At 38.4% G+C, this 26,877-nt stretch overlaps 1 protein-coding gene across 2 annotated transcripts in view; it reads left to right on the forward strand.

Annotated features, from left to right (window-relative positions):
* Positions 1 to 13,732: 13,732 nt before the first annotated feature.
* Positions 13,733 to 26,877, forward strand: part of LRPPRC (leucine rich pentatricopeptide repeat containing) — a 91,824-nt gene continuing 78,679 nt past the window's right edge. The window contains exons 1-7 of one of the 2 annotated variants that reach the window (XM_026695839.2): positions 13,733 to 13,914; positions 20,247 to 20,443; positions 22,186 to 22,308; positions 23,255 to 23,376; positions 23,458 to 23,516; positions 23,950 to 24,036; positions 25,000 to 25,126. In XM_026695839.2, coding sequence (XP_026551624.1) covers positions 13,775 to 13,914; positions 20,247 to 20,443; positions 22,186 to 22,308; positions 23,255 to 23,376; positions 23,458 to 23,516; positions 23,950 to 24,036; positions 25,000 to 25,126 — 855 coding nt within the window. In that variant the 5' untranslated portion in view covers positions 13,733 to 13,774. The remainder of the gene's footprint in view (positions 13,915 to 20,246; positions 20,444 to 22,185; positions 22,309 to 23,254; positions 23,377 to 23,457; positions 23,517 to 23,949; positions 24,037 to 24,999; positions 25,127 to 26,877) is intronic. The other variant, XM_026695841.2, reaches the window with a different exon arrangement.

Genomic DNA, 26,877 nt, shown 5'->3' on the forward strand with positions numbered 1-26,877 from the left:
TTGTAAGCCTGCAAAGACTCCAATGAGTCAGGATATTTGCAAAATGGATACACAAAGTCCCAAATGTGATAAGGAACTGTATCAATCTTTGATTGGTAGCTTATCATATATTAGCAATTGGTCAAGGCCAGATATTGCTTTTAGTATTAATCAGCTGGCACGGCACAATAATGACCCACTTCAATGTCACTGGATAGCATTGAAAAGAATCCTAAGATATCTTAAAGGAACATTACACCATGCACTGTATTTAGAACCAGAAGGTGATCTCATATTGAGTGCTTATGCAGATGCTAGTTTTGCAGCTGAAAGAGACACTAGAAAGTCGACTTCAGGAACAGCCATAATGCTGGGTAAGACATTAATTGGTTGGAAGTCTATAAGGCAACAGCATATAAGTTTGTCTACTATGGAGGCAGAATTCTCCTGTTTATCGCTACTGTGTACTGAGTTAATTATGTACAAACAAATGTTGAAGGATATGGGTATAACTGTAAACTACCCTGTAGTTGTACATGAGGATAATCAGGCAGCAATTAAAATGGCTACAAGTATTGCAGTTAAAACGAGGAGTAAACATACAGATTTGAAGTATCTTAATGTAAGAGAATCTGTACAGAGTAAATTGATACAGCTGGAATACTGCATGTCGGAGGACAATGTAGCTGATCATTTTACTAAAGCCCAAGGTGCTATTAAGCATCTAGAGAGTTGTAGAAAATATGGGTTCAGATTGTAAAGGCATTACATATTTATGTCACCCAAAAGGGGAGAATGTTGGGTATATGGATACTCCAACTGGTTTGGGTTGAATAAATATGTAAACCTAGGATTAAGTGTCATGTAGCTTTAAAGCTAGAAACTGCAATGTCATTGTGGGTGCGGTTGCAGGCAGCAATATAGGTAGGAGGGGAAACGTAATACCCCGGCTTCTGGATGCAACTGTATGAGCCCGGCTTCTGGATGCAACTCTCTGAGTCCGGTTTCTGAATGCACCTGGTTACTGTTCCAAGTCTGCTGCCTACTGTGTTGGTCTATCTGCTTACCTTGGAGGCTACTGTGCCAGATACCATTTCACCTGAACACAAGGACTGTTTACTGGTGAGCTGTGGATTCAGCGTTAGTACTTGAGAGAAAGGTATCTTAAGAAGAAGATTTACAAGCAGATAAAGACATTGTATTTACTGTTTAATGGACTTGATAACTGAATTGATAAACTGGATACTGATATATGGACTGAATGACTATTCTTAATCTCTGTATGAATTAAATATCTATTTACAACCACAAACAGTGTTTTTGTCTCAAGTGTGTGTATACTCTAGGGCCCAGCCTCATTCTCATTTGGCTTCCTGGCTTGACTGCTGCTGCACACTCTGCTAAGGGGTTTATCCCCAAACACTAACAATAGTGTCACTGCTACGTTCCCAAGCCTCCTAATTTTAGCATAACATGTCAGAACAGAAGTTCTCAGCACAATACACTGTTCACACATTGCACTGTGTTCCAGTTTACTTAACAAGGGTTTGTTGAATATACTAAATAGGCTAAGTTCACACTTCACCTGAAGCAATACATAACATTACGATTTATAAACCACAATGCCTGGGTTCCTGTGAAACACTAATTTGAAACCCATTCATAACACTGTAGTTTTACACAATACATGAGACCAGCCAATGTGTAAAATACTTTCCTACAAAGACATCTGTTGCAAGCTACAGAAAATGCCACATGCACTATGATGTTGTCATGCAAATACCATAGATGACATAATGTTGTCATGATAAGCATGGCATTCCTTTTCCTTGCCCTGCTTACAGATCCCATTGAACAAGTCAGAGAATGCTCTCCCACAAGCTAATTAAGGTTCTCTCTCAATGGCTTTTGTCCTGCCACTGTGATGCATTGTGATAAGGCATTGTGATGCCTTATACTTTAATATTTAAAGGGGTACGTACTGGGAGGTAAAGATTCTCTATAACATTATTGTTTCTATTTTTTTATTTTGTACACAAAAATTAAAAGAAGGCAGATTAGGTAAAATGTATTTTGATTTAAGAACTATTAGTGGATGATGATGGTGGTGATGATGATGATGATGATGATGATGATGATGATGGTGATGATGGTGATGATATGGCATTGTTACAATAGCCAGGAGACCACAATGTTATAGTTTGCCTTGCCAATGTACCAGTCCTGTTATAGGACATACTTGCATACTTCCCAAGGTGTGCAACAGGAGGCTGAGCTGACTTTGCACCAGAGAGAAAGGCAATTGGCATAGCGTCACCCAAGGTCCCCTCCCTTTCCGAGGCTGCCTTGCAAATAGGCACTGCAACTGGTAAGGTTCAGACCCATCAGGAATCTGATTGTCAGCACAGAACACCAGCTCGTCTTCCCACCAAAGTGGTAGCTATCTATCTACGTGCCATGCAGTACTTGGGCTCAAAGCATCAGAACTGAAACCATCTCAAGCATCATTAAGCCACTGAGCTACTGTGCCTCTATTCTCTACTGTGCCTAATTGTGCTTCAATTAGGCTGTAAAAACCCCTTCTTCTACTAGTCATCCTCATTTTTCTCTGAGCCAAAGTCAATGGCTTCAAATAAGATATAGTTGCAGAGGATAAGATTAAAATATGGGATTTTATTTTAACAAAGAAATGGACCTAGATGACATAGGGATCTCAGAAATTCTGCCCATTAGTGTAGTATAGTTTAGGGCTATCAAATCTGGATTGAAAACAAAACTAAACTAAACATTAGAGGTTAACAAAGAAATACAAAAAAAGTCTAAGTCTTTGCTTCCACCTAGTGATCATTTGGAGTATTGTAGCACCAATTTGTAGGTAAAAGACTGCTGCAGCAAAGTTCTAAATAGGTTTAATATCACATAAAGCAGCAGCCAAACAATACAATGTACCACAGTATGGCTGCAAACTTCCTGAACAGATAGAGATAAAAAAGAAAGCAAGGCAGGAGGCAGAATCCTAATACAGGTAGCAAGTAGTCTTAGGTACCAAATGATAACTCGGTTGGAGTCCAGAACAGAGTAACAGAAACACAATGCCATAAATAGAATAGAATAGAATTCTTTATTGGCCAAGTGTGATTGGACACACAAGGAATTTGTCTTGGTGCAAATGCTAATAATAGTCATAGGGTATAATAAGCAATCAAATCCTATTAGGAAACAGTCAATATAATTCATAAGGATACAAGCGATAAAGTTACAGTCATACAGTCACAAGTGGGAGGGGATGAGTGATAAGGAGTGATGAGAAGATTAATAGTAATAGTAATGCAGACTTTGTAAATAGTTGGACAGTGTTGAGGGAATTATTTGTTTAGCAGAGTGATGGCATTTGGGGAAAAAACTGTCTTTATGTCTATTTGTTCTGATGTGCAGTGCTCTATAGCGTCGTTTTGAGGGAAGGAGTTGAAACAGTTTACATCTGGGATGTGAGGGGTCTGTAAATATTTTCACAGCCCTCCTTTTGACTCGTGCAGTATACAGGTCCTCAATTGAAGGCAGGTGTGTAGTAATTGTTTTTTTCTGCAGTCCTAATTATCCTCTGAAGTCTGTATCTGTCCTGTTGCATTGTAGAACCAAACCAGAGAGTTATAGAGGTGCAGATGATAGACTCAATAATTCCTCCGTAGAACTGTATCAGCAGCTCCTTGGGCAGTTTGAGCTTTTTGAGTTGGTGCAGAAAGAACATTCTTGGTTGTGCTTTTTTGATGACTATTTTATGTGACATGAAATGAGTAAGGTAACAGTGAAGAAAAAGGAATAAGAACTAAATATAATGTAATGTAAACTAATCAGAAAAGGTCAAAAGAAGGAAGGTTGCTATTTTGTCTTCCAAAATAAACCTGATACAGTACTCAATTTCTTCTGTTCTGATATTTTTCAAAATAAGCTACTCAGAAGAGATTTTGATTTTTTTTTTAAATATCACAAATGGTTTCATGTTCCATTATAAAAACAAAGCACAAGGATGATGGGATGGTTTACATGGAAAAAATGAATGGTGATCAACATATTTTCCAAATGATGATAAGGACCTGCTCTAAATATTTAAGTATTAATCTTCATGAAACAGTCTGGAATGGCTTGCTTATAATATGTAAGCAAGTTTTTATCAATGTTTCTAGTGTTAACATTAAATTACTTTGAAATTACATTTGAATGTATGCAATCCCATTATCTTTTTAATTGTATCAAAGACTGAAATAGATCCTATGAAGTAGTATTAATAATATCTTTATTTGACAATCAGACTTGGGTTCAATATAGGGGTAGGGAAATTTGGCTCTTCTATCACTTATGGACTTCAACTCCCAAAATTCCTGAGTGAGCCATAAAAGGTTCCCTATCCCTGGCCTATGTCCTACATTTGTATATTAAACAGTCCCATTCAAGTCAAAAATTGATTTCCCCCACAACTGAAAAACCAGTAGGCCAGGGATTTCCCTACCCCTGGTTCAGTAGATACAGTATATGATCAGCTTTTCCCAGCCTGATGCTCTTCAAACTGCATTGAATTCCTACAGTCAGTAGGAATTATGATTTATACTCTGTTAGTTACAAGCAGATTTCAAGTCAGCTTTTTGTGCTGGTACAAGCCAGTTTTATAGTCATACAGTTGTAATAAAGCTCAACAAATAGAATGTTAAGAACCAATGCAGATGAGTTATCAGAGGATTAAGTAGTTCATAAATATTTATTAAGTATCCACAAGCATTTTGATGCACCATCGCCCCCAAAATAGCATCCATGATTCTTAAAAACTAATCTTTAAAGATTGTTCAAGTTTTCTTGGCTGACAAAGATTGGCAAAATTGTGGCATTTTCATCAATATCTTGTAATATTTCAGCAATGCATGAAAACTTGCATGAAAGAATGTATATTTTCTTGAGATTTTGTGAGACTGAAGATCTCAGAATGAAATTGTTGAATCTAAGGACCGGTAATCTTACAGAGTGGCTAAAATATGAAAAAATTATTAACCACTGGGAGTTGAGTCCTCAACTTCAATTTGAGTGTTTGCTTCAGTTTGGCCCAAGGGGGTATTATGGAAGGAAAAATAAGACTTTCATGGTGTATTTGTCCCATGGTTACATCAGATAATATCACTAGGTAATACTAACTAAATTATTGAATTGTTATAGAGCACTGCTATTATATTTATAGTTACAAATATTTGGACTTTCCCTTTTTTCATCCCCACTTTTGTTAATCTTTATTAAGAATTCCAGAAAACTTACACACTAACTTTGGATTGTTATGATTGGTTTGTTATGTGATTGGATTATTCTCATAAACTATCGCTTAAGTGAAGAGACTAAATTAGTGGACCAGCAAAGTGCTGTGGGTATAATTTACCTGGACTTCAATAATGCCAATAATTTGACAAAGTAGACCATAACCTACTTGGGATGTGCAGGGGGTTGGTTTTGAAAATCTCCAAGGTATTTTTCAACTCTGTTATTCTGCATTCTATAAAGTGGAACTAATCAACTAGAGGGAACCAACCTAGAACTAAGGAGACATCAGACTTGAAATTCTAGACCTAGAAAACCTAGAACTACGCCGCCTTCGGTCCGATCTAAGTATAGTATATAAAATCATACATTGCAATGTCCTACCTGTCAATGAATACTTCAGCTTCAATCATAACAATACAAGAGCATACAATAGATACAAACTCAAGGTAAACTGCACCAAACTTGATTGCAGGAAATACGACTTCAGCAACAGAGTGGTCAATGTCTGGAATATTCTACGTGACTCTGATTTCTTCCCCAAACCCCAAAAACTTTAACCTTAGACTGCCTACTATTGACCTCACCCCTTTCCTAAGAGGTCTGTAGGGGGCATGCATAATCACACCAACGTGCCTACCATCCCTGTCCTATTGTTTCTTTTATTTTTCTTATATAGATCCATTTCATGTATTCATAATTATGTTTATACTTATACCTGTTATCTAATAATTGTTTGACAAATCAAATCAATCAAACAATAAATAAATAAATAACCAACCTAGAACTAAGGAGACATTTTCTGACAGTTAGAAGAATTAATCAGTGAAACAACTTGCCTTCAGAAGTTGTGGGTGATTCAATATGGAGGTTTTAAAGAAGAAATTGGACAACCACTTGTTTGAAATGGTATAGGGTTTCTTGTCTGAGTAAAGGGTTGGACTAAAAGACCTCCAAAGTCCCTTCCTACTCTGTTATATTGGAAGTTGGATTGTAGCACAATTAAAACCTTCTATCAGACACAATGCTGATGATGACAATATCAGACATGCTATAATTACCTTTTTATGATATTTAAAAATGTCTGTGTGAGAAAGAACAGTATACATACATACATACATGCATATATATATATGTGTGTGTATATGTATGTATGTACGTACGTACGTACGTACGTATGTATGTTATGTCTCATCTTTCTTCTTTCCAAAAAAGAAGAAAGAGTCCAAACTCATACAAACACAGGCAGGCAAGATGACTTGGTCTTCACAGAGTTAATCCTTTATACTGATAATATCCTTGGCATTCCAACACACTCTGCCTGCCAAGTCCGAAATGATAACAAGAAAAAACTACTCACTGAAGATTCCAAAGCAGACCACAAAAAACAGTCACAACAAAACCTGGAAGAGAAGCAAACTTTGTCCCATACAAAGTTTCCGGAGAAAACACACCCACTTTTATCCCCTGTGGGGTATGTCTCAATGACTCAGCTCACTCTCTGACCCTCCCACGCCTCCTACGTTGCAGCTCACATTTCTTCCTACGACGCTGCCTAGGATCAAGCCAACATTCGTCCAATTGACTCCCTGTCAGGAGCTGCTCCGATATGCCTTCCTCCTCCTGATTAATCTCAGGATGTTCCTCTCGGTTGTCTGATGAAACCTGAGGTATTATCAGGGAGGAAGGCATTGCCAGAGAGGAAGGTCCTGGGGAGGAAGGCATTCCCAGTTCCTCCTCATTTTCTGAGTCCTCTTCCTCTAACAGCACAGGCTCAGGAATAGGAGCCACAACATGTATGTATGTGTGTGTGTGTGTGTGTGTGTGTGTGTGTGTGTGTGTGTATATGTGTGTGTGTGTGTGTGTGTGTGTGTGTAATTTGCCTTTTTATATGAAAACATTTTATTTATATAAAACTGAACATTTCTACAGTCCCCAAATTATTGAAGATAAATGGTACACATTTTATTTGCAGTGTCCACTCCTCCTTTTGTTTTATTGTAAAATCTAATTATGAAGGCTTTTTCTTCAGAATCAGGATTGATATGTCAGGACATAAACTAGACATAATAATTTTTGTTCCTTTGGGATGTACAATAGTGTCTTTACTGAAGCCAAAAAGCTTGAGCATTCCCCTCTATCTTTGGTTGCACTGAATATGACTGGCATCTATATTTTGCTTTTCTTAGGGTACCTCCATAAGACCATTTCTTCTTTAGTTCCTCAATTAAGCCTGTCATTGAAAATAAATTTGCAAATTAAACATTTTAGCATCCACAGTATTCCATACGATTAGGTTTGGTACTACCTACTGATGAAATTGACAAACTTCCTTGAAACTCTGTGGGTATTTTATGTAATGTTGTAGGGGTTTTTCCCTACAGAATAGTTCTTTTGGTAGTCAAGTATAAATTGAATGAATACTTCAGAAAACAAAAGCAACTTGATCTTATTTCTGATTATGTCAAACTACAAACAACCCATTAGACATTTAAATCTTTTAATACCCATCACAAGACTGAATTTGTCTACTCTGTCTCTATTTGTCCTCCAAAGAATTTACCAATTGATATTTAACAACAATCTCAAGAATACCAGGACTAAATAAACATTTCCAGCAATACATATAACCATTGGCAAATATCTTAAAAGCTGTTCTTTTTTAAAAGATGGATTACTTTATTAGTTCATAATTTTGTCTTTCCTAGAAAATATTTATTTATTTATTTGATTTGTCAATCGCTAACAAGATACAGGCATAAGAATAAACATAGTTTTGAATACATGAGATAGATACTTATAATAATAATAAAAAGAAACAATAGGACAGGGACGGTAGGCACGATTGGTGCGCTTATATGTCCCCTACAAGCCTCTTAGGAAGTGGGTCAGGTAAATAGTAGACAGACTAAGGTTAAAGTTTTGGGGGTTTGGGGAAGAAACCACAGAGTCAGGTAGAGTATTCCAAACATTGACCATTCTGTTGCTGAAGTCGTATTTTCTGCAGTCAAGTTTGGTGCAGTTAACCTTGAGTTTGTATCTATTGTATGCTCTTGTATTGTTATGATTGAAGCTGAAGTATTCATTTGCAGGTAGGACATTGCAATATACTATATTTAGATCAGACTGGAGGCGGCGTAGTTCTAGTTTTTCTAGGTCTAGAGTTTCAAGTCTGGTGGCATAAGGTATTCTGCAATGAGTAGAGGAGCGGAGAACTCTTCTTGTGAAATATTTCTGGACTTTCTCAACTGTATTAATATCAGATACATGATATGGGTTCCAGACTGATGAGCTGTATTCAAGTATAGGTCTAGCAAATGTTTTGTATGCTCTAGTTAGTAGTGTGATATTACCAGAGAAGAAGCTATATAGGATTAGATTAGCAACTCTTAATGCCTTTTTGGTTATGTAGTTACAGTGGGCTCTAGCACTTAGATCAAAAGAGATGAGTACTCCAAGGTCCTTGACAGAGTTTGGATCCTCAACAAGGTCTTGACTATTTAGCTTTATTTTATTTTCTGATTTTTTTTGTCAATATGTAAGTCAGAGCATTTATTTGTTGAGATTTGAAGTTGCCATTTGATTGACCATTCTGATACATAGTCAAGGTCTTTTTGGAGGGTAGTAGTATTGTCTGTGGTGTTGAATAGCTTTACATCATCAGCGAAGAGAACACAGTTGCTCTTAATATGATCACAGAGGTCATTTATGTAGAGTATGAAGAGAGTTGGTCCTAGAACGCTGCCTTGGGGGACACCACTGTTGACAGGTACAGAATTTGATAGGACGCTCCCAATTTTGGCCATTTGTTCTCTGTTTGACAGGAATGCTTCTGTCCAGTTATGCAGTTGTCCAGAGATACCATAAGATATTAGTTTTAGGAGTAGTTTGTCGTGTACCACTGAATCAAAGGCTTTACAGAAGTCTATGTAGATTGCGTCTATTGCTTTGCCCTGATGGAGTTGTGTAGTCCATATGTTTTTGCAGTGTAAGAGTTGCAGATTACAGGATAGTTTTTTTCTGAAACCAAATTGTTTATTAGAGAGTAGGTTGTTTGTCTCTAAGTGGAGGATGATGGATTGGTTAATAATTGATTCCATGACTTTACAGGTGACACAGCATGAAGAGATTGGTCTGTAATTTTCAACTAGGCTGGGGTCTCCCTTTTTGAAGATGGGGATGACCGTGGCTTGTGAACATAGTTTTGGCAAGGAGCTGGTCCTGAAAGATTTTTTAAAGATTATGCTTAGAGGTTCAGCTATGGCAGTGGATAGCTTTTTAAAGAAGTAGGCACATATTCCGTCCAGTCCAATAGATAGAGATGGTTTTAGATTGCGTAGTGCTTTTTCAACATTGTCTTCTGTAAAATTGATATGTATTAGATCATTGTAGTTGTCTGTGGTTTGACTAAGAAATACTGGGCATGATCCATTGCTATTTACAAATACTGAGCCAAAGAATGTGTTAAAGAGGTTGGCTTTAATGGTGTTGTCATTGCAGTCTTTACCATTGGGTCCTTTCAGGAGTGGGATGGACCTTGAGTCTTTTAGTTTGTTGTTTACAAAATTGTAGAAAGCATGGATGTAATTGGTGTGTAGAAGGTTTTCCCCTTGTTTAATGTGATAATTGGTACATTCAGTCTTTATCTGATGGTTTTAGTAGTAGTTTGTAATTAGCATTTGCTATTATTTCCTCTTCTTCAGTTTCATGACCTTTTTGTTCTCATTCAGCATCCCCATCACATTCTTGTAAATGATCTTCAGAATCAGTATCAATTTCATCTGGAGGCAGGAATATTAAATATGTTTGCCACCTTGGTTTGTGGGGGGGGAAGGTGAGAAGTTTATTAAAAATGCTAAAAAAATTCTTTATTAAATTTGATTTTTATGCTACTTTTATTATTTTAATATCTGAGGGAGCTTGACAGTTAAGAAATATGAAACATACATACATAAATTTTAATAAATAACATAAGTTTGAGACCATACTCAAGTCCTAATGCCACAGTGGTTTGAATGCGGTACAGGTAGTCTTTGAGTTAATGACCACAATTAACCCCAAAATTTATGTTGCTAAGTGAAAAATTTATTAAGTTGAGTTTTACCCATTTTACGGTTTTGCCACATTTGTTAAGTGAATCACTGCAGCTGTTAAATTAGTAACACTATTGTTAAGTGAATCTGGCTTTCCCATTGATTTTGCTTGCCAGAAGGTCACAAAAGGTGATCACATATGACTCCCGGGAGTCAAGTATGGTCTCAAACTAGTTGAACCAGTTCTCAAGCACCCAATTACATGACCAGAGGGATGCTGCAAAGGTCATAAGTATGAAAAATGGTTGTGTCACTTTTTTTCAGTACCTTTGTAACTTCAGTCACTAAATAAACTGTTGTTGAGGACTACCTGTATTGCAGGCTAACTTTGTCCAGTCTGGAGTTGAATCCTGGTGGGGCTTGAAGTTCACTCAGCCTTCCAGCCTTCCAAGGTTGGTAAAATGAGAAGCTAGATTTTGGGGGGCAATGCTAACATTATAAATAGCTCAGAGCAGAGATCGCCAACCTCTTGGACCTCAGGGACCACCAAACTCATAATTTTAAATCCCGTGGACCAGAGACCCCGGGAAAATCCCCCCCAAAAGTCTGCAGGAAAATTCCCCACCCTGTTTTCCTACCGATCGATTGTTCTTTACCATCTCCAGCTCCATTCACACAGGGGGGCAGAGAGAGACTTTTGGCTTCATGCAAGGAAAGCAGCAGAAGCAGCAGAAGTCTTTCTCTCCCCCAAACTCTGCCAGCAATGAGTCTTTGCCGGTGCACCCTCTTGGAGCAGGATGCTTTGCAGGGTCCCAAAGACTCATTTCTGCTGGGCGGCACAGCCTTGTGTTCCCGTGCAGCCTGGATTAATTGCTTTGGGGGGTACTTTGGGGGTGACATTTCTCTGCGGACCACCAAAATTTTCTTAAGGACCACCAGTGGTCTCCAGTCCACTGGTTGGTGACCACTGGCTCAGAGTGTGCTGTAAAAGCACAATGGAGCAGTATAGAAATCTAAATACTATTTCTACTGGTATTGCTACAAAATACTCCTTCCTCTTCCTATTTTTCCACAACAATCCTGTGAGGTGAAATGGGCTGTGTGACTGGTCAAAAGTCACTCAGTTGGCTTTGGTGTCCTAAGGCTGAACTAGAACTCAGTGTCTCCTGATTCTAGGCCAGCACCTTAACACCAAACAGGCAAATATAATACAACCAGATGAAATATGGCCAAAGATCAGTAACACCTTTTCTGCCTCTGAGGAAACTTAATCCTGAAAACTTTTACTGTTGTTAAGGTCACCTTATAGAAATAAGGAACCCCTGGGGTAGGGGAAAGCCCCTTGGCTAGCAGGCAAACTAAGGCTGGTTGGTTGCACATGCTGAAGCAGGTTTTAGTGCATCAGAGTTTATACCACATTGTACGTTAAGATCATTTGGCAGATTTGGAGCCGATTCATCGAATGGAGTAACTTGCCTACAGACTTTGTGAGTGCTTCATCACTGGAGTTTTTTAAGAAGAGGCTAGACAGCCACCTGTCTGAAATGGTATAGGACAGTGATGTCAAACTCAATCTGAGGTCCTCATCAGGGTTGTGTTTGACCTCGGGGGTGGGCGTGGCTGAGATGGGCGTGGCCAGCTCAACGTAACTCATGTCGGGGGCACCTGTGGTGGCCCAGGCAGGCAGGCTGGTGGGGGGGATCCAGCGGAGGAAGGTGAGACCAGGGAGTGTGCTAAATCCTTGTCCTCTAGACTAGAGGAGACTTGCCAGAGGAGGTGGCCAAGTGCTAAGGCAGGACTTCCCTTCCTTCCTTTTCTTCTTTTTCCTTCCCTCTTCCTTCTCCTTTCTTCTTCCTTCCCCTCTTTTTCCTTCCTTGCTCTCTTCCCTTCTTTTTCTTTCTTTCCTCTTCTCCTTTCCTAATGCTCAAAGGGGCAACATTTCTCCTTTTGTTTTGTTTTGAGTTTGTTTTGCTAGCCGTCTCCCAAGCTCCATTTTCGTTGGCGGAGGCACTGCGGGCTGGTCCTTCGCCATTTCCATGGCTGCCCCATGGGCCAGAATCAAGCCTTGGGTTTCACACCCCTGGTATAGGATCTCCTGCTTGAGCCAGGGGGCTGGACTAGAAGGCCTCCAAAGTCCCTTCCTACTTTGCTATTCTGTCCCATGGGAAGGTCCCTTCCAGCTCTGTTCTAAGAGTCTATTCGGAATTAAAGCGTGGACAGCTACAAAAAGGAGCCTTCTCAAGGTCATGTATTTCCCAGTAACTTTCTCAAGCAAGAGGGAGCCAACAGTAGCAAAAATTGCTGGAGATGTAATTTGAACAAACTCCAAAAGCACTGGGATAGAAAAAAGGGAGATTTATTACCAAACTTGATTGCAGGAAATACGACTTCAGCAACAGAGTGGTCAATGTCTGGAATACTCTACCTGACTCTGTGGTTTCTTCCCCAAACCCCAAAAACTTTAACCTTAGATTGTCTACTATTGACCTCACCCCTTTCCTAAGAGGTCTGTAGGGGGCGTGCATAAGCGCACCAATGAGCCTACCCTCCCTGTCCTATTGTTTCTTTTTTTTTTCCTTATTCGTATCCATTTCATGTATTTATAACCAAGTTTATACTTATACCTGTTATCTAATAATTGTTTGAATAAACAAACAAACAAACAAACAAATATACTGTCGATTGAACTCCCCCTCCACTAGGGAAGGTTCACTGCGGTTCCGATTTAAACCGCAGCGCGCCTGTATCCCTTAATCCAAACGGGTGAGCCTAGCCTTCCAGTCACCGCCAAGAAACTTGCTGGTTACTTTCTTCCCGCGCTCTAGGAAGTTTGTTTTTTATATATATAAATGAGAGCGGGCGTGATTACAGCGCATGCGCAAATAAGGCAGGTTCACGTGTTTTCCCCGGCAAGAAGCGAAAGTAAGGGAAAGGCCAACCAACAGCTTTCCCGGAGTTGAAGGACTCTTGGAGTCATCGCTTAATCTCGAACACCTCGTTGAATCGGTCCGTCTCCGGGCCGCGCGGTTTTCATTGTTTAAGACAAGTCTTGCGGTGCCTTTTGAAAATGTAACTACCAAGAGCAATAATACATAACTTGCCGACTGAAACTTCGCGTTCCATTTGGAATGGCCCAAGCCGCTCTTCGTCCTTGCCCTTGAGCTACGTCAGTCCGTTTTGGACTGTTCCATTTTTTTAAAGGGATCTCATAAAACTGTTAGGGTTGAAATGGAAAGGCGAGTACGTTTTTAAAACAATCCCAACTCTTCGGGATAAATCACACAATTTCTCCAATATCTGGGTTTGCGGTAGTGTATTCCTCCTTTCGAGCATACCGGATCTTGGCAAAAGCGTCTCCCAAGACACCCCCCCCTCCAGTCTTTCTCGGTGAATGCAACCTCCTGCCGATCACGTGCTCCCCCTTCGGCCGCTGGGTTCTTTAGCTGCACCAGCGTGCGTGAGAAGCTATGGCGGGGTTGCTCAGGTCAGCCGTGTGGCTTCGTTCGCGGCTCTTGCTCTGGCGAGGGGGATGCGCCCTTCCGGGACCCGTCCCGTCGCCGTTGCCCTCGGCTGCCCTCCGACGCTTTAACAGCAACCCCAGCAGAGCGTGAGTATCCCCCGAGGAAAGCACGCAGCTTCTCAGCAAACCAGGGGGAGGTCGTGGACGTGCTTGGGGTGGGTGGGTGGTGCGTTCGTATCCCTTTAACGACCGCCCGAATATTTGCAGCCCCAGGCTTGTTTTAGGTTCCTCAACACGAGTGGATTATGGGTCTTGTAATCCAGCCCAGTCGATAGCGGGATGGTAGGCTAAATCAGGCATGCCTATCTGAATTCCGGGTCAGAATTGTTAGGTGGAGGACCAGACCGAAGGCCCATCAAATCCGGTGTCCTGTTTTTTATTAGTTCCCCACTGGGTTACCAGTGGGAAGCTGCAGGGTAAAACACGCCCCAAAGAGCTGTTTTTCAGAGGCAAATTGCCTCTGGGAATGAAAGAGAGGGAGGGTGGGTGGGTTTATAGGTGGTCCTCGAGTTACGACCGCAACTGAGCCAAAAATTTATGTTGCTAAGTGAGACATTTAAGTTTTGCCCCAGTTTACAACTTTTCTTGCCACAGTTATTAAGTGAATCGCTGCAGTTGATAAGTTAGTAATCAGGTTGTTAAGTGAATCTGGCTTCCCCATTGACTTTGCTTGTCAAAGGGTCACAAAAGGAGCACTCACATGATCCTGGGACCAGAAAAGGTCACAAATATGAACCAGTTGCCAAGCATCTGAATTTTGATCACATGATCATGGGTATGCTGCAAAGGTAACTGAAAACTGGTCAGAAGTCACATTTTTTTCAGGGCTGTTGTAACTTTGAATGGGCATTAAATAAATTGTAAGTCAAGGACTGCCTGTACTTGGCTCTTGTTCTTTTTCCTTTAACCAATCTCTGCTTAACCTGGTAGTTGTTGCTACAGATTGAGTCTGTGATTTTCCACCTGTAATGATGTGTTATTCTGAAAAAAAAAATCTTTTATTTGGCTTCAATATTTAACGGTTCGAGCATAACTACCATGCTTGGATTCTAATACTATGGAAAAGAAGATGCATTTGCATAACCTACTCCATGAACCACGATTTACTGAATTAATCCAACTATCTCTTTATGCAACAGTCTAAATTAGTGTTTCTGCACCTCAGCAACAATTTGGATTCAACTCAACATTTATAAAGGAGTAGAGGGTGAGAAATACTGCTCCAAACAATAAATCAATTATTTAGTTAGATTGACACAGCTAGTTGCATTTTACTTTAGTGTGGTTGAGGGAATCTGACTGGAGAATTTTCTCCTTTATCTGTGCTTTCCGTATCTTGCTTAAATTTATAACTAACATTTTGTTCTTTGCTTTTTCTCCATAAAGTTATTTTTTAAAATATTGCAGCCATTACAGGGTTGCTCTGTTCAGCATATTGTTCTGCTTGCCATTTCCTAGAGCTAACTTTACAATATCCTTTCTGAATTACAGAGGCCACGGAACAATACAGGTAGTCCACGACTTAACAGTGGATTTAGTGACCATTCAAAGTTAGAACAGCACTGAAAGAGTGACTTCTGACCATTTTTCATGGTTACAACTTTTGCAGAAATCCCATGTCACATGATCAAAATTCAGATGCTTGGCAACTGATTAATGCTTATGACCATTGCAGTGTCCTGCGGTCATGTGATCACCTTTTGCAACTTCCTGACAAGCAAAGACAATGGGGAAGCCAGATTCACTGAACAACCATGCATAAACACACAATTGTGCCCACCGTCCCTGTCCTATTGTCCCCATTTATTTGTACCTATTTCCTGTAATCATACGTTTATACTTATATCTAATATCTTGTAGGCGATTGACAAATCAAAATAAATAAAAAACCATCTTACTAACTTACCAATTGCAGTGATTCGCTTAACAAGTATGGCAAAGAAATGTCATAAAATGGGGCAAAACTCAACAGATGTCTCAACATAAATTTTGGGCTCAGTTGTGGTTGTAAGCTTACTGATGGTAATTGGGACTGCTCTGTTGGTAAGCCACATGTTCATAAGACAGATCACCTGCTGGCTTCCCCATTGCTTTTGTCAAAAGCTGGCAGTGAAGGTTTCAATAACGATTGTATGACCATGGGAGCCTGCAGCACCATAATTGTGAGCTGGTTGCTGAGTGTTGAAATCACGGAACTGCAGGGATGTGATGGCCACAGCTATAAGGGCCAGTTGTAAGTACCCTACATATGCCCTTCATTCAGCTGAAAAAACTGATGTTAAACAAGGACTACCTGCACGCTATTTAAAATATTTCAATTTGAGTCATCTTTCAGTCACTGAGCCTTTGAGTGCTGCCATGATATTACATTGGTAGTCAGTATTTACTATCAAGATAGAGTGTTTTGTGGGAGTATTTAACTATGCATTCCTCTGTCTATAATTCAGTGGTAGAAAACTGAACTATGTAATAGTTGACTATGATACCTATGAAGGTGTAATCCAACATCATTTTGAAAATCTCTAATCCATCTTGGAATAGACCTTGCCACATTTACCACCTGATTATAACATTCATGTAGTTCCATTTACTTAAATGTGGCTGTTCTTCCTAGCCTTTTGTTAGTGTTATGTACCTGTTAGCTGGCTGGGTTTACTATGCAGAAAGGAAACTCTTTGCAGTTCCAGGTATACATTGTGCTTTATGGCACCATATCCTTTTTGACATATAGAGCAAATTCTCTTCAGTATACCTTTCTTATTATTTCTGTAGAGATCATCTGCAGAAATAATTTCATTGGTTATATACCACTCCATTAGACTTCCTCAGTGTCTGTATTTTCTGTGTTTTCTTCTGATGTTAGGTACTCTACTGTTTTGTCTTGAAAGGGTCTGGCATTTATATATAAGGCCCTATGCACAGTCTTACACCTGGAGTTTCTTTGGCATGCACCTTTACCTTTGTGACCTTATGGCTTACTTGATTAACTACATTTATTTCCTATACCTCTGCTGCCTCCCTTGGAATCATTATTAAGATGTATGTAATCCTCAAGGAATTATTTTTCCCTAAACTTTCATCTTGTTGGCTTTTCTCAGGAATCAAAAGTTGTTTACATTTTTTAAAATATTACTTGCCATCATTCTAGTGTCCTCTTAGTTTAGGCATTGTATACTCTTTTTGTACAGATCTGTCTTGTCCTAAAAGGTACTTTGTAAGTTCTAAATTCCTGAAAGGTACGCTAATACTCTAAATTCTTCTTCCTGGTATTATCACCTCATCCATCCAAGGACTGAGACTGCTCTCATATCCAGTTCTGTGCTTGGAACAGGTAAAGCCACTGAGGCCATGCAAGCAGGCATGTTACCATGTGGTTGACATGCCTCTCATGCATCTAACCTGGTGTATCTGATAGTCAACCACACACATCCAGTTCCTAACAGTCCTTGTGCCCAGAGGGTTATATTTAATGTGAAGTCACCAAGCTGACTTTCATGGCTAAGGCAGCACTTGAACTCACAGTCTCCTGTTCTCTAGCCTGGTGTCTTAATCACTAGTCCTGCTCTTTATTAGCCTATTCTATCATTATTGTTCAATGTATTTATGTTGATAAAGATACTTTGACTCCTCAAGTTCATTGGACTGTGACAGGGTACAGGTAGCCCTCGACTTGTAACCATTTGTTTAATGATGGTTTGAAATTACAGCAGCACTGAAAAAAGTGACTTAGGACCATTTTTCACTCTTACGACCATTGCAGCATCCCCGTGGTCACATGATCAAAATTCAGATGCTTGGCAACATAAACTGTTCTTATGATGGCTGCAATGTCCTGGGGTTAGTGTGATCACCTTTTGTGACCTTCTGACAAGCGAAGTCAATGAGGAAGTCAGATTCATTTAACAACCATGTTACTAACTTAACCTGCAGTGATTTACATAATGGTGGCAAGAAAGGTCATAAAGTGGGGCAGATTCCACTTAACAGCTGTCTTGCTTAGCAACATAAATTTTGGGTTCAATTGTGGTTGAGGACTAACTCTCACATCAATCAGTTCAATAGGTAAGAGCTAGAATCCGGTACTTCTGAGTCTGAGTTTAATTATTACACAGGATAAATTCCTAATGAAGTATCTCTTAATTTTTTTCAGAATTGATCTGAACTACCTTTCATCCTTTTAAGCTTTCATCCTTTTAAGCTTTGCTTTTGTGATCGCTAACTATAGATATGCTAATTGGGACTTAGTGGGGTACAGAATTGGCGGTTTCTGCCATCACTCTTACAAAATATATATACACTATGTTGTTCAGAACTGAATTGTTGGCTTTTGGTATTCTCTGAAATGATTGTTCTCTTGCAGATGATTCATAGGTGAGGTAGCAACAATTTACAGGAGAATGAAGTTGCCTGGGTTTTTTGTTCTGTTTAATAGTTTGCCTTGTTGGTTGGACCATGGTCTTTTTTCCTTGGTAATTTATTGATTATGATATTGTTTCTTTTCTATTGGTTTTCTGATACTGTTTTGGTGTTGGGTGTTGGTTCAGTACAGAGATGGGATCTGACCGGTATAACTACCGGTTCTGTCGCTCTGCATCGCACGAGTGCAATTTACGACCTGCTGAGTTGCCCGCACAGCTGAGCAGCGCTGCGTGCAAGTGCACAGCAGTTGGAAAAGCCCTTTTTTCCTGCTTTTTCAACTGTAGCGGTATCGTGCAAAGCAGCTGCGGTTGAAAACACAGGAAATAAGAGCCCAGGCCGGCGGGTGGGCCAAAACAGCAGCAAACATAGAACCAGTTCTATGTTTGCTGCTCTTCAGAGCAACCGGTTCTACAGAAATGGACAGAACCGATAGAATCCTACCCCTGGTTCAGTATGCTCTGGATTGTTGGCTGTTCTTTTGATTATATCTTTGATTATATCTTTTAAATTGCATGTAGAAGGGCTTTATCTCTATGTGTTTATCAGGGAAGTGGGTAAAACAGGAGGAAAGAATGGTTTCTGCTAAGGGCCAGAAGGAGGTGGGCGTTTCATGTGTATCACTGTGGATGAAAAAGTGATTCCAACTCTTGGAAATCTGTCAGGGCTTGTTTCAGTGACTGAGCTGCTTGAGCTGAATTTTACATATCCTTGCCTTCTCTCCATTCCAGCAGAAGAAAAATTGCAAACTACTTTCCAGAAAGCAACTAATGGTCCCTTCAGGCCTCCAGACTGCCTCTTGATCCCAAGATATATAATTAATTATTAGATTTTTCCCCAGTCATACATTTTATGATTTTATTCTATAAATTTCAAATTAGTTGAACATACAGTATTGTCAAGTGCATATACCAGAACCACTGAAGGATAGATCCATATAGATACTGTTGATCATCTGTATTACATGACTATCTGCCTTGCCTTGGAAAACAGCAGATATAGACCTAACAGTTTGACCTCAGACATTTCCTTCCCTAAACAGACTCTAAGCTGGAATGTCTCTTTACTGCCTCTAAAGCGTGTGTGTGTTTGTGTGTGTGTGTGCTTGAGGGGGGTGGGCAAAGCCAATGGTTCCACCACAAGGGTTGAGGCATGTATTTTAAAGATAATCCTGGACTTACAACCACAATTGGAACTAGAATTTCCATTGTAAGTCATTGCAGATCTAAGTTGAGTTGGACCTGATTTTATGACAATTGTTACTGTGGTCGTTAAGTATATCACACAACTGTTAAGTAAATCCAGTTCCCCCAGTGAGATTTTGCCAGAAATCAGCAAAAATGGTTGATGGTTAAATTGTGATTGCGTACCTGCAGGATATTTCAACAGTTGCCAACCCCTCCACCCCTCATTTTCATCCTCCATGGACTTCTGAAGCACTCGCCCGGAAATGTTGCTGCAGGAGGCCATGAAGGGCAAAAATGAGGTGCAGGGGGGGCCATATGGACTCCCTGCATCCCATTTTTGCCATCAGGGTGCTGCAGGAGGCATCCATTCTCTTCCATCCTGAGCAGTTGGTTCCAATCATTGGAGCAGTGTGTGAATATGAATAAAGACATGTGCAGGGCCCCATTCTCTACCAGTCTGAGCCTTCCTAAGTCCAAGTGAACTATGTTGTGTGAATCTAGTGAGGCTACCACTTTTGGTTAAGAAAAAGTGGAATTTATTGCAAAGATTTGTTGGTTTTAAAGTCTGGTTAGGGATGAAAAGTGGAAGAATATAGTAGCATATACTGGCATGACACTTTTGATTACATTAATTGGTGAAACTGCCTTAATCTGTGCATAATGTAGAAATATTGTTATGCTGATAATACCCATTGATTTCATAACTAGCACTGATGTTAACTTTGGGTTCTTTTCTTCTGTTAACATTTTAGATACAAAATTAGTAGCTTGTAATAAAATACTGTGGTACATCATAGATTTTGTTTTGATTTGCAGATTCCTAATATACCCAACAAGACTCTTCACAATTGCAGTCCAAGAAAACAGAGATGTTCAAGAGCCATTTCCTATTCAACAAAAGCAGATACAATTTTTCGATTGGGCCTTTAATAAAATGGACACTTCTATCAGGAAAAATGGGTGCATTACTAAATCCCTGTTAGAAGATATATTTCATGACGCCTGCAAAACAGGTAAAGAATTGTCTTCTTAATGTGTGATGACCCAGAGTATATCAGAAATATAACAAAAACCAAAACGTAACTAAAAGTCCTTTAATGCCTTCAACTTGGCTTTACTGTTTAATAGAGGAGTAAATTCTTTAGTAGAGGAGTAAATTATTTTCAAAATAACATTTCAAAGGAAAGAAACAGTTCACATTCAAAGAGCCGATAATGAAGCAAAAACCAAAAACAAACTGCATTGAACAAAGTTCCATGACAGAACAGGATAGATAATTCCCAAATTCAGGAAGATAACCAGGGATAGTCCGTTGGAAGAATGCCAACCAAGATAAATCTTCTTTAGGAATAAAACACTAATTTGTCTCCAGCGTCTTTTAGCATGCAGGTCCAAACTCTTATGCAGATCTTACACCTGCAACCCATGAAGATCATGGCCCTCTCCTCCCGAGTAGACCACATTTTATCCTGATCCTCTCCTCCTGAGTAGACCACGTTTTACCCCGATCCTCTCCTCCCTGTGTGCCCTAGGATGGAAAGGGGATGGGCCTGGGTCCTTCTCTGATTGCTCAGAGTCAGTCTCCACCAGGGGCATGACATAATGTTAGTTCTTATGGAACATCACCAATATAAATGTTATATTAATATATTAATTATTGACATTGTTTTTTAATAAATGCAACATTTTCATTTTTCTGGACTCTTGTTTTAGAGGGCCTACAATAAGAATTTTTATTCTGTATGTTTGAGATGTAGATGTGATGTATAAAAATGTTTCAAGTGTGATTTTATAGAATTTAGAAACCCCTTCTGCATATCTCCTCTGCTAAGAGGCTAAAATATCAAAATAAGGAAAACCATTATTGTTTTAGTTATCTAGATATTTTCAACAGAAAATTCAGTTTCCCCTTCCCCCCTTCAACCTGCAAGTCCATACAGTGGTTTTTTTTATAACTATAAATTATTTTGAATTTCAGAGTCCATTGTATAGTGTTCATACTATACATTTAGGTATTTAAGATCTTATTTAAAAATCTTCATTTCCCCTTAAGATGTCGTTTTAAGATTTGGAAAATGGGCTTTCCTCTGGTCTTGTATTTTTTTACTTTGCAGTGCATCCCTTTTTCTTCAATAATTGTAATTTTTATTCCCTGCTTTTCCTAATATTCTTTGTTCAGTGTTTTCTTTTTCTTCATGGAACCATTTTGTAAATCAGCTCACTCCATTTTGTGATGGCATCCAGATAAGCTCCTCATGAGTCCAAAAATTTTGAAGAAGTCTAAATGAAGGTCTTTAATAATAGCTAGATGCATAATGCGATATGCATAAAAGTGTAGAAAACAATTAAACAAGTAGTCTTCAAGTTATGATCGGTCGCTTAGTGTCTGTTCAAAGTTATAATTGACCCTTAAAAGAGGACTTAGGTCGTTGATTTGAAATTTCAACGATTGGGCCTCGATTGGGTTTGCTTAACAATTGCTGTAGAAATTGTCATAAAATCAGGTTGGTCATGTGACCGACCTGTTTTATAACCATCACAACCTAATTGTAATGGGCAGACTCGATTATAATTGTGTGCCAAGGACTACCTGTTCATGTATATCTTTAATTCAGTGTATCTAGTCAAATACTAATGCTTCCTGTCTTTAATATTTTATCTGTATATTTTCCTTATTCCGTAAAGTTTGATTTGTTTTTCATTATTACAAAGAAGTCTAGTTGTTGCATTTCTAAATTATTTTGTTCTAATTTAGGATTTCCAAATGGTAATCAGGCTTTGCTGCTGTTAAGAAGCTGTGGCTCACTGTTGCCTGAGCTACCTCCACATGAAAGAACAGCACTTGCTCATACCATGTGGACAAAGCTGAAAGGTGCTGGTATGTTATTTAAGTAAAATAAACCATATAGATTAGCATGCATTTTTAAAATATATGGTTTGGTAATATTCTATGTATTACCATTCTTTAATACTGGTTGCTATAACATTTTCCGGTAGTTTCCACATTTGGAGAGCTATGCTGACATCTAGGGGATTGATAGTAAAAGCAAACTTTATTTTATCTTTCTATTTTATTATTTTATATTTCATCTTTTTAGCTTTGTGGAAACTAAGTTAATTGATCTTGTATTTTGCTTGTCAGATTATTAGATGGAATTCTGTGCAGTTTTCCACCTGGGTTTCTTAACTGAACTACCTGGTAGTATTTCTTAAAGATTTTGAATAACAGCTTATGGTGTGCAGCATGAGTTTGGATACTTTAAACTTAGCTCCAATTTGGTGCTACAGAATGGAAAATATGTACTTGTTCATTTTTTTTTCTTCTGCTTCTCCCCTGTCTAAATGACTTAAATTCCATATGTTACTTTGATGCTAACAATAAATCATTGTTACTCCAAACTTAAAAAGTGAGAATTGAAAGAAATCAAATGTCCGGAACTATTGTATAGTACTCCATGTGTTAAAGTGTATAACATGCCCTTTCCCAACTTAATAGAGAAATCTTAGCTGGGATCTGCTACCAACCAGTTGGTTTCCATCATTCATGATAAATAGTAAACATCAAGGGTTGTATATATTTTTGTGTAATGGTGGAAACCTTTAATTAAGGCATCTTCCATCTACTCTTCCTTTAGAGGTTCTCATTGCATAGGAAAATCGTACCAAAAATGTCCAATTTTAAGTTGAAGCTTGGGTGAGCAACAAGGACTGCCAAAATCTGATGTGTCTTGATTTTTAGTCTATTTTCTGTGCATTACTGTTGTGTCAAACAATTGTATAAACTTTTTATTGTACTGATTTTTTTTTTACAATTTTTCATTTAGGTGTTGTATTTGATGTAAGCCATTATAACGCTTTGCTAAAAGTTTATCTCCAGAATGAACATGATTTTTCTCCAGAAGTGTTCCTAACAAAAATGGAAGAGGCAAATGTCCAGCCCAATCGAGTAGGTATTTTATAGATATTTTCATAAATTTACTGTATCATTTGATAAATAGCAATTCTCATATTTAATTCTGTTTTACAGGTCACATATCAGCGACTGATTGCTGCCTATTGCAACAAGGGAGATATTGATGGTTCCAGGTAACAACATAAACTAATAGCTTGAGATAAATTTTGTGGGACAATCTTATATGTGTTTATGTTGAAGTATCTCCCAGTATTACTTATTCCAAATCTTGGGGAATTTTCAAAGAACTCTTTCACAATAGACCATATTCTAATATATGAGTAGGAAGCCAGCAATCCAACAATGTCTCTCAAAGAATGCCTAATTTTGCCTATTTCAATTAAAATACCTCCTTTAAGTTAAAATGGTGATTCTTAGGCAGAACGGTAGATATATGAGTTCCTTTTTGCTAATAAAATTTTAGATTATTGTTCCATAAATTCTTTTAACTAAAGCAAATGTCGGTGTAATTCCTCTGCCTGTGTGTGTCTGTCTGTTTGTTTATTATCTATCTCTCTACATACATTTTTCAAGGGAAAATTTATCTGATTTTGTTTTCATTTGCAGCAAAATTCTTAATATTATGAAAAGCAAAGACCTCCCAATAACAGAGTTGATTTTCAGCGCCCTTGTCACTGGTCATGCAAAAACTGGGTAATTAATGTTTCTTATTCTCCTTAAATCATTGTCTAAGCTTAATCTTAATTAGCCAATCATATTTTAAATAGTTTGAATGGTTACAATAGAGTATGTTTCATAATGAACTTCCTTGTCTTATTCAGAGATCTCTGCTCATTCTGATATGAATGAGGATTTCCTGAATTGAAGCAGCTCTGCAAATTAATATGAAGCAATCTTTTTGTATGAGTGTCTGCTAGGATCTGTGAGCTTGCTTGATCTTTGTTCCAAGAAACATCCTAAGAAGCCTACGCACATGAAATTACCTTAAATGCATCTTTTAAAATGGGTTTGGAATTGAAAATAGCTATTGCAGGCAAATTTGAGAAGGAGGGTTTTAATCCCTTTTCTACCACAATGCTGATTTTGAAACAACAGTATTACTACAATATACATAAAGGTGCAATGTCATTTGCATGTCATTAAATAATATGGCTAGATAAGATTTAAAAACTCTAAACCACAGATAAGCCATGTGAGGGGATAATTGACATCTTACATATTAAGAGCTTTTTTCTCCTCATGCTGCCAATAGAGTGGGCTGTTGGAAATGATTTTTCTGATACAGTAGTATTTTTTCAGAGAGCTCTTGAATATTTATTACTGGATCAGTCCAAATCTCAAATTGCTGAAAATATCCACATCTCATATGCACTGATACTTTTTTTGCTGTGACTCTCAAATCTTTTTTTTTAGTAGTTTGCTCTCATCTTTTAACATAGTTCTTGAGCACTTTATTAAAAAAATGTAGAATTTTAAAACGTGATGCTTTTCTTCTAATACATGCCACAGCTATTCTTTAATTTTGCATTCATTTCCTTTCACACAACCATTTAATTAAATGTAAATAAATGTTAGATTCTGGACTTCTGGTTTCACTCAAGGACAACCATGAAATATATGTAATTCTATATGGTATTTTTCTCCATGATATTTCAGAGATATGGACAGTGCAGTCAACATCCTTTCTGTCATGAAAGACACTAAAATTGAACCTGGGTCGGAGACTTATTTGGCACTATTGAATGCATATGCTGAGAAAGGCAACATAAACCAAATTGAAGAGGTAATGCCCTTTGTTTGTAAAACTACAACTTATATCTAGACTTACGGCACTTTTCAAAAAAAAAAATCTGACCTTTTTAAATACAGTTCTTCCATAACTGACTATGTATTTATCCAGAAAAGAAGATGATCCTGAATTTCAGATGGTATTAAAAAATGAAGATTATACAGGGAATACTGTATGAATACACACATAAAAATAAATACAATAATCCTGTATAAAGCCCAACTCCATATCATGTCACTTTAGGATTACCAGAGCCACCTAAAACTAATTCTGTGTATCTTTTTTATCCAAGAAGTTTATGCAATTGATACTCTTTGCATATATAAATAAATAAACATTAAGACAATCCTGCAAATAAGAGGTAGATCTGTTTGGATAGATCTCGGATAAGAATAGAATGTTCCAAACTAAAATTAATTGTCTATGAAAGCATCCCTTTTTTAAAGGAATATTGATTATGTATGCCTAAAATATTTCCCTTCACATATACAGAGTAGTAGGGAATCACGGGGCTGACAGAAAAAAATATTATAATAACATGTTGTCACCCCGATTCCCGAGCCTATGCTGTCAGAGGAAGAAGACCTGGAAGATGAGGAAGAGGAACTGGGAATGCCTCTCTGGCATTGCCTTCCTCCCTGATAATGCCTCAGGTTTCATCAGACAACCGAGAGGAACAGCCTGAGATTAATCAGGAGGAGGAGGGCATATCGGAGCAGCCCCTGACAGGGAGTCAAGTGGACGAATGTTGGCTTGATCCTAAGCTGCGTCATAGGGAGAAACATGAGCAGCAACGTAGGAGGCGTGGGAGGGTCAGAGTGAGCTGAGTCATTGAGCCACACCCCACAGGGGATAAAAGTGGGTGTGTTTTCGGCTGGAACTTTGTACGGGACAAAGTTTAATCTTACTTCAGATTTTCTTCATGAATGATTTTTGTGGACTGCCTTGTAATTTTCTGTGAGTAGATTTTTATTTGTTATCAGTTCGGACTTGGCAGGCAGAGGGTGTTGGAATGCCAAGGATATTATCAGTTCCAAAGAATTAACTCTGAAGTCCGAGCCAGCTTGCCTGCCTGTGTTTGTGTGAGTTTGTATTCTTTCATCTTTTGGGAAAGAAGAAAAGTGAGACAGAACAATAACGCATAAAGAAAAAAAAGACTACGAAAAGCTCAATAGGAAGCTGTGCTGGCTCAGCATGTATGAAGACTTACTCTATTTTGCAGTTATTATGAAGTCCCATTGTTTTCCAGTCCATGCACATTTGCAAGTGTATCTACAATGAGATAGAAGCCATCATCAAACTTAAAATGCTTCATTAATCTTAAGACACAATTTTTTTTAGTAAAAAATTTAGTAGAATTTTTTTTTAGTAAAACAATGCCATGTGTTTGAATTCTGCAGTGACAATTTTATGGTAAGGCCTCAATAAATATTGTCTTAAGGCTTGCTCACATAATTAGCCAATGCAGTATATCAGTTATTGAATCAGTATTTGCTAGGCATGTTATAAGCCTGAGAGTTTTTCTATAGATATTGCTCTATGAAAAAGAATGTGTTCTTTTATTTGACTGACACATAATAAGATACCTCTATTGTTGAAAGTAGTACTGGGAAAATTAGCAGCTATTGAAGATAGCTGAATTGAGTTAAATGTTCATGATTAAATGTTCATGAAATTGCATCCTTTAATAGCCAGATCATAAGCCAATAAAATGGTATTTTGCTGCATATGAAGCCTACTTTCTT

The sequence above is a fragment of the Pseudonaja textilis genome, chromosome 1 (genome assembly GCF_049901715.1).
Source record: "Pseudonaja textilis isolate UNSWEBS1 chromosome 1, rPseTex1.2, whole genome shotgun sequence".
NCBI lineage: Eukaryota > Metazoa > Chordata > Lepidosauria > Squamata > Elapidae > Pseudonaja > Pseudonaja textilis.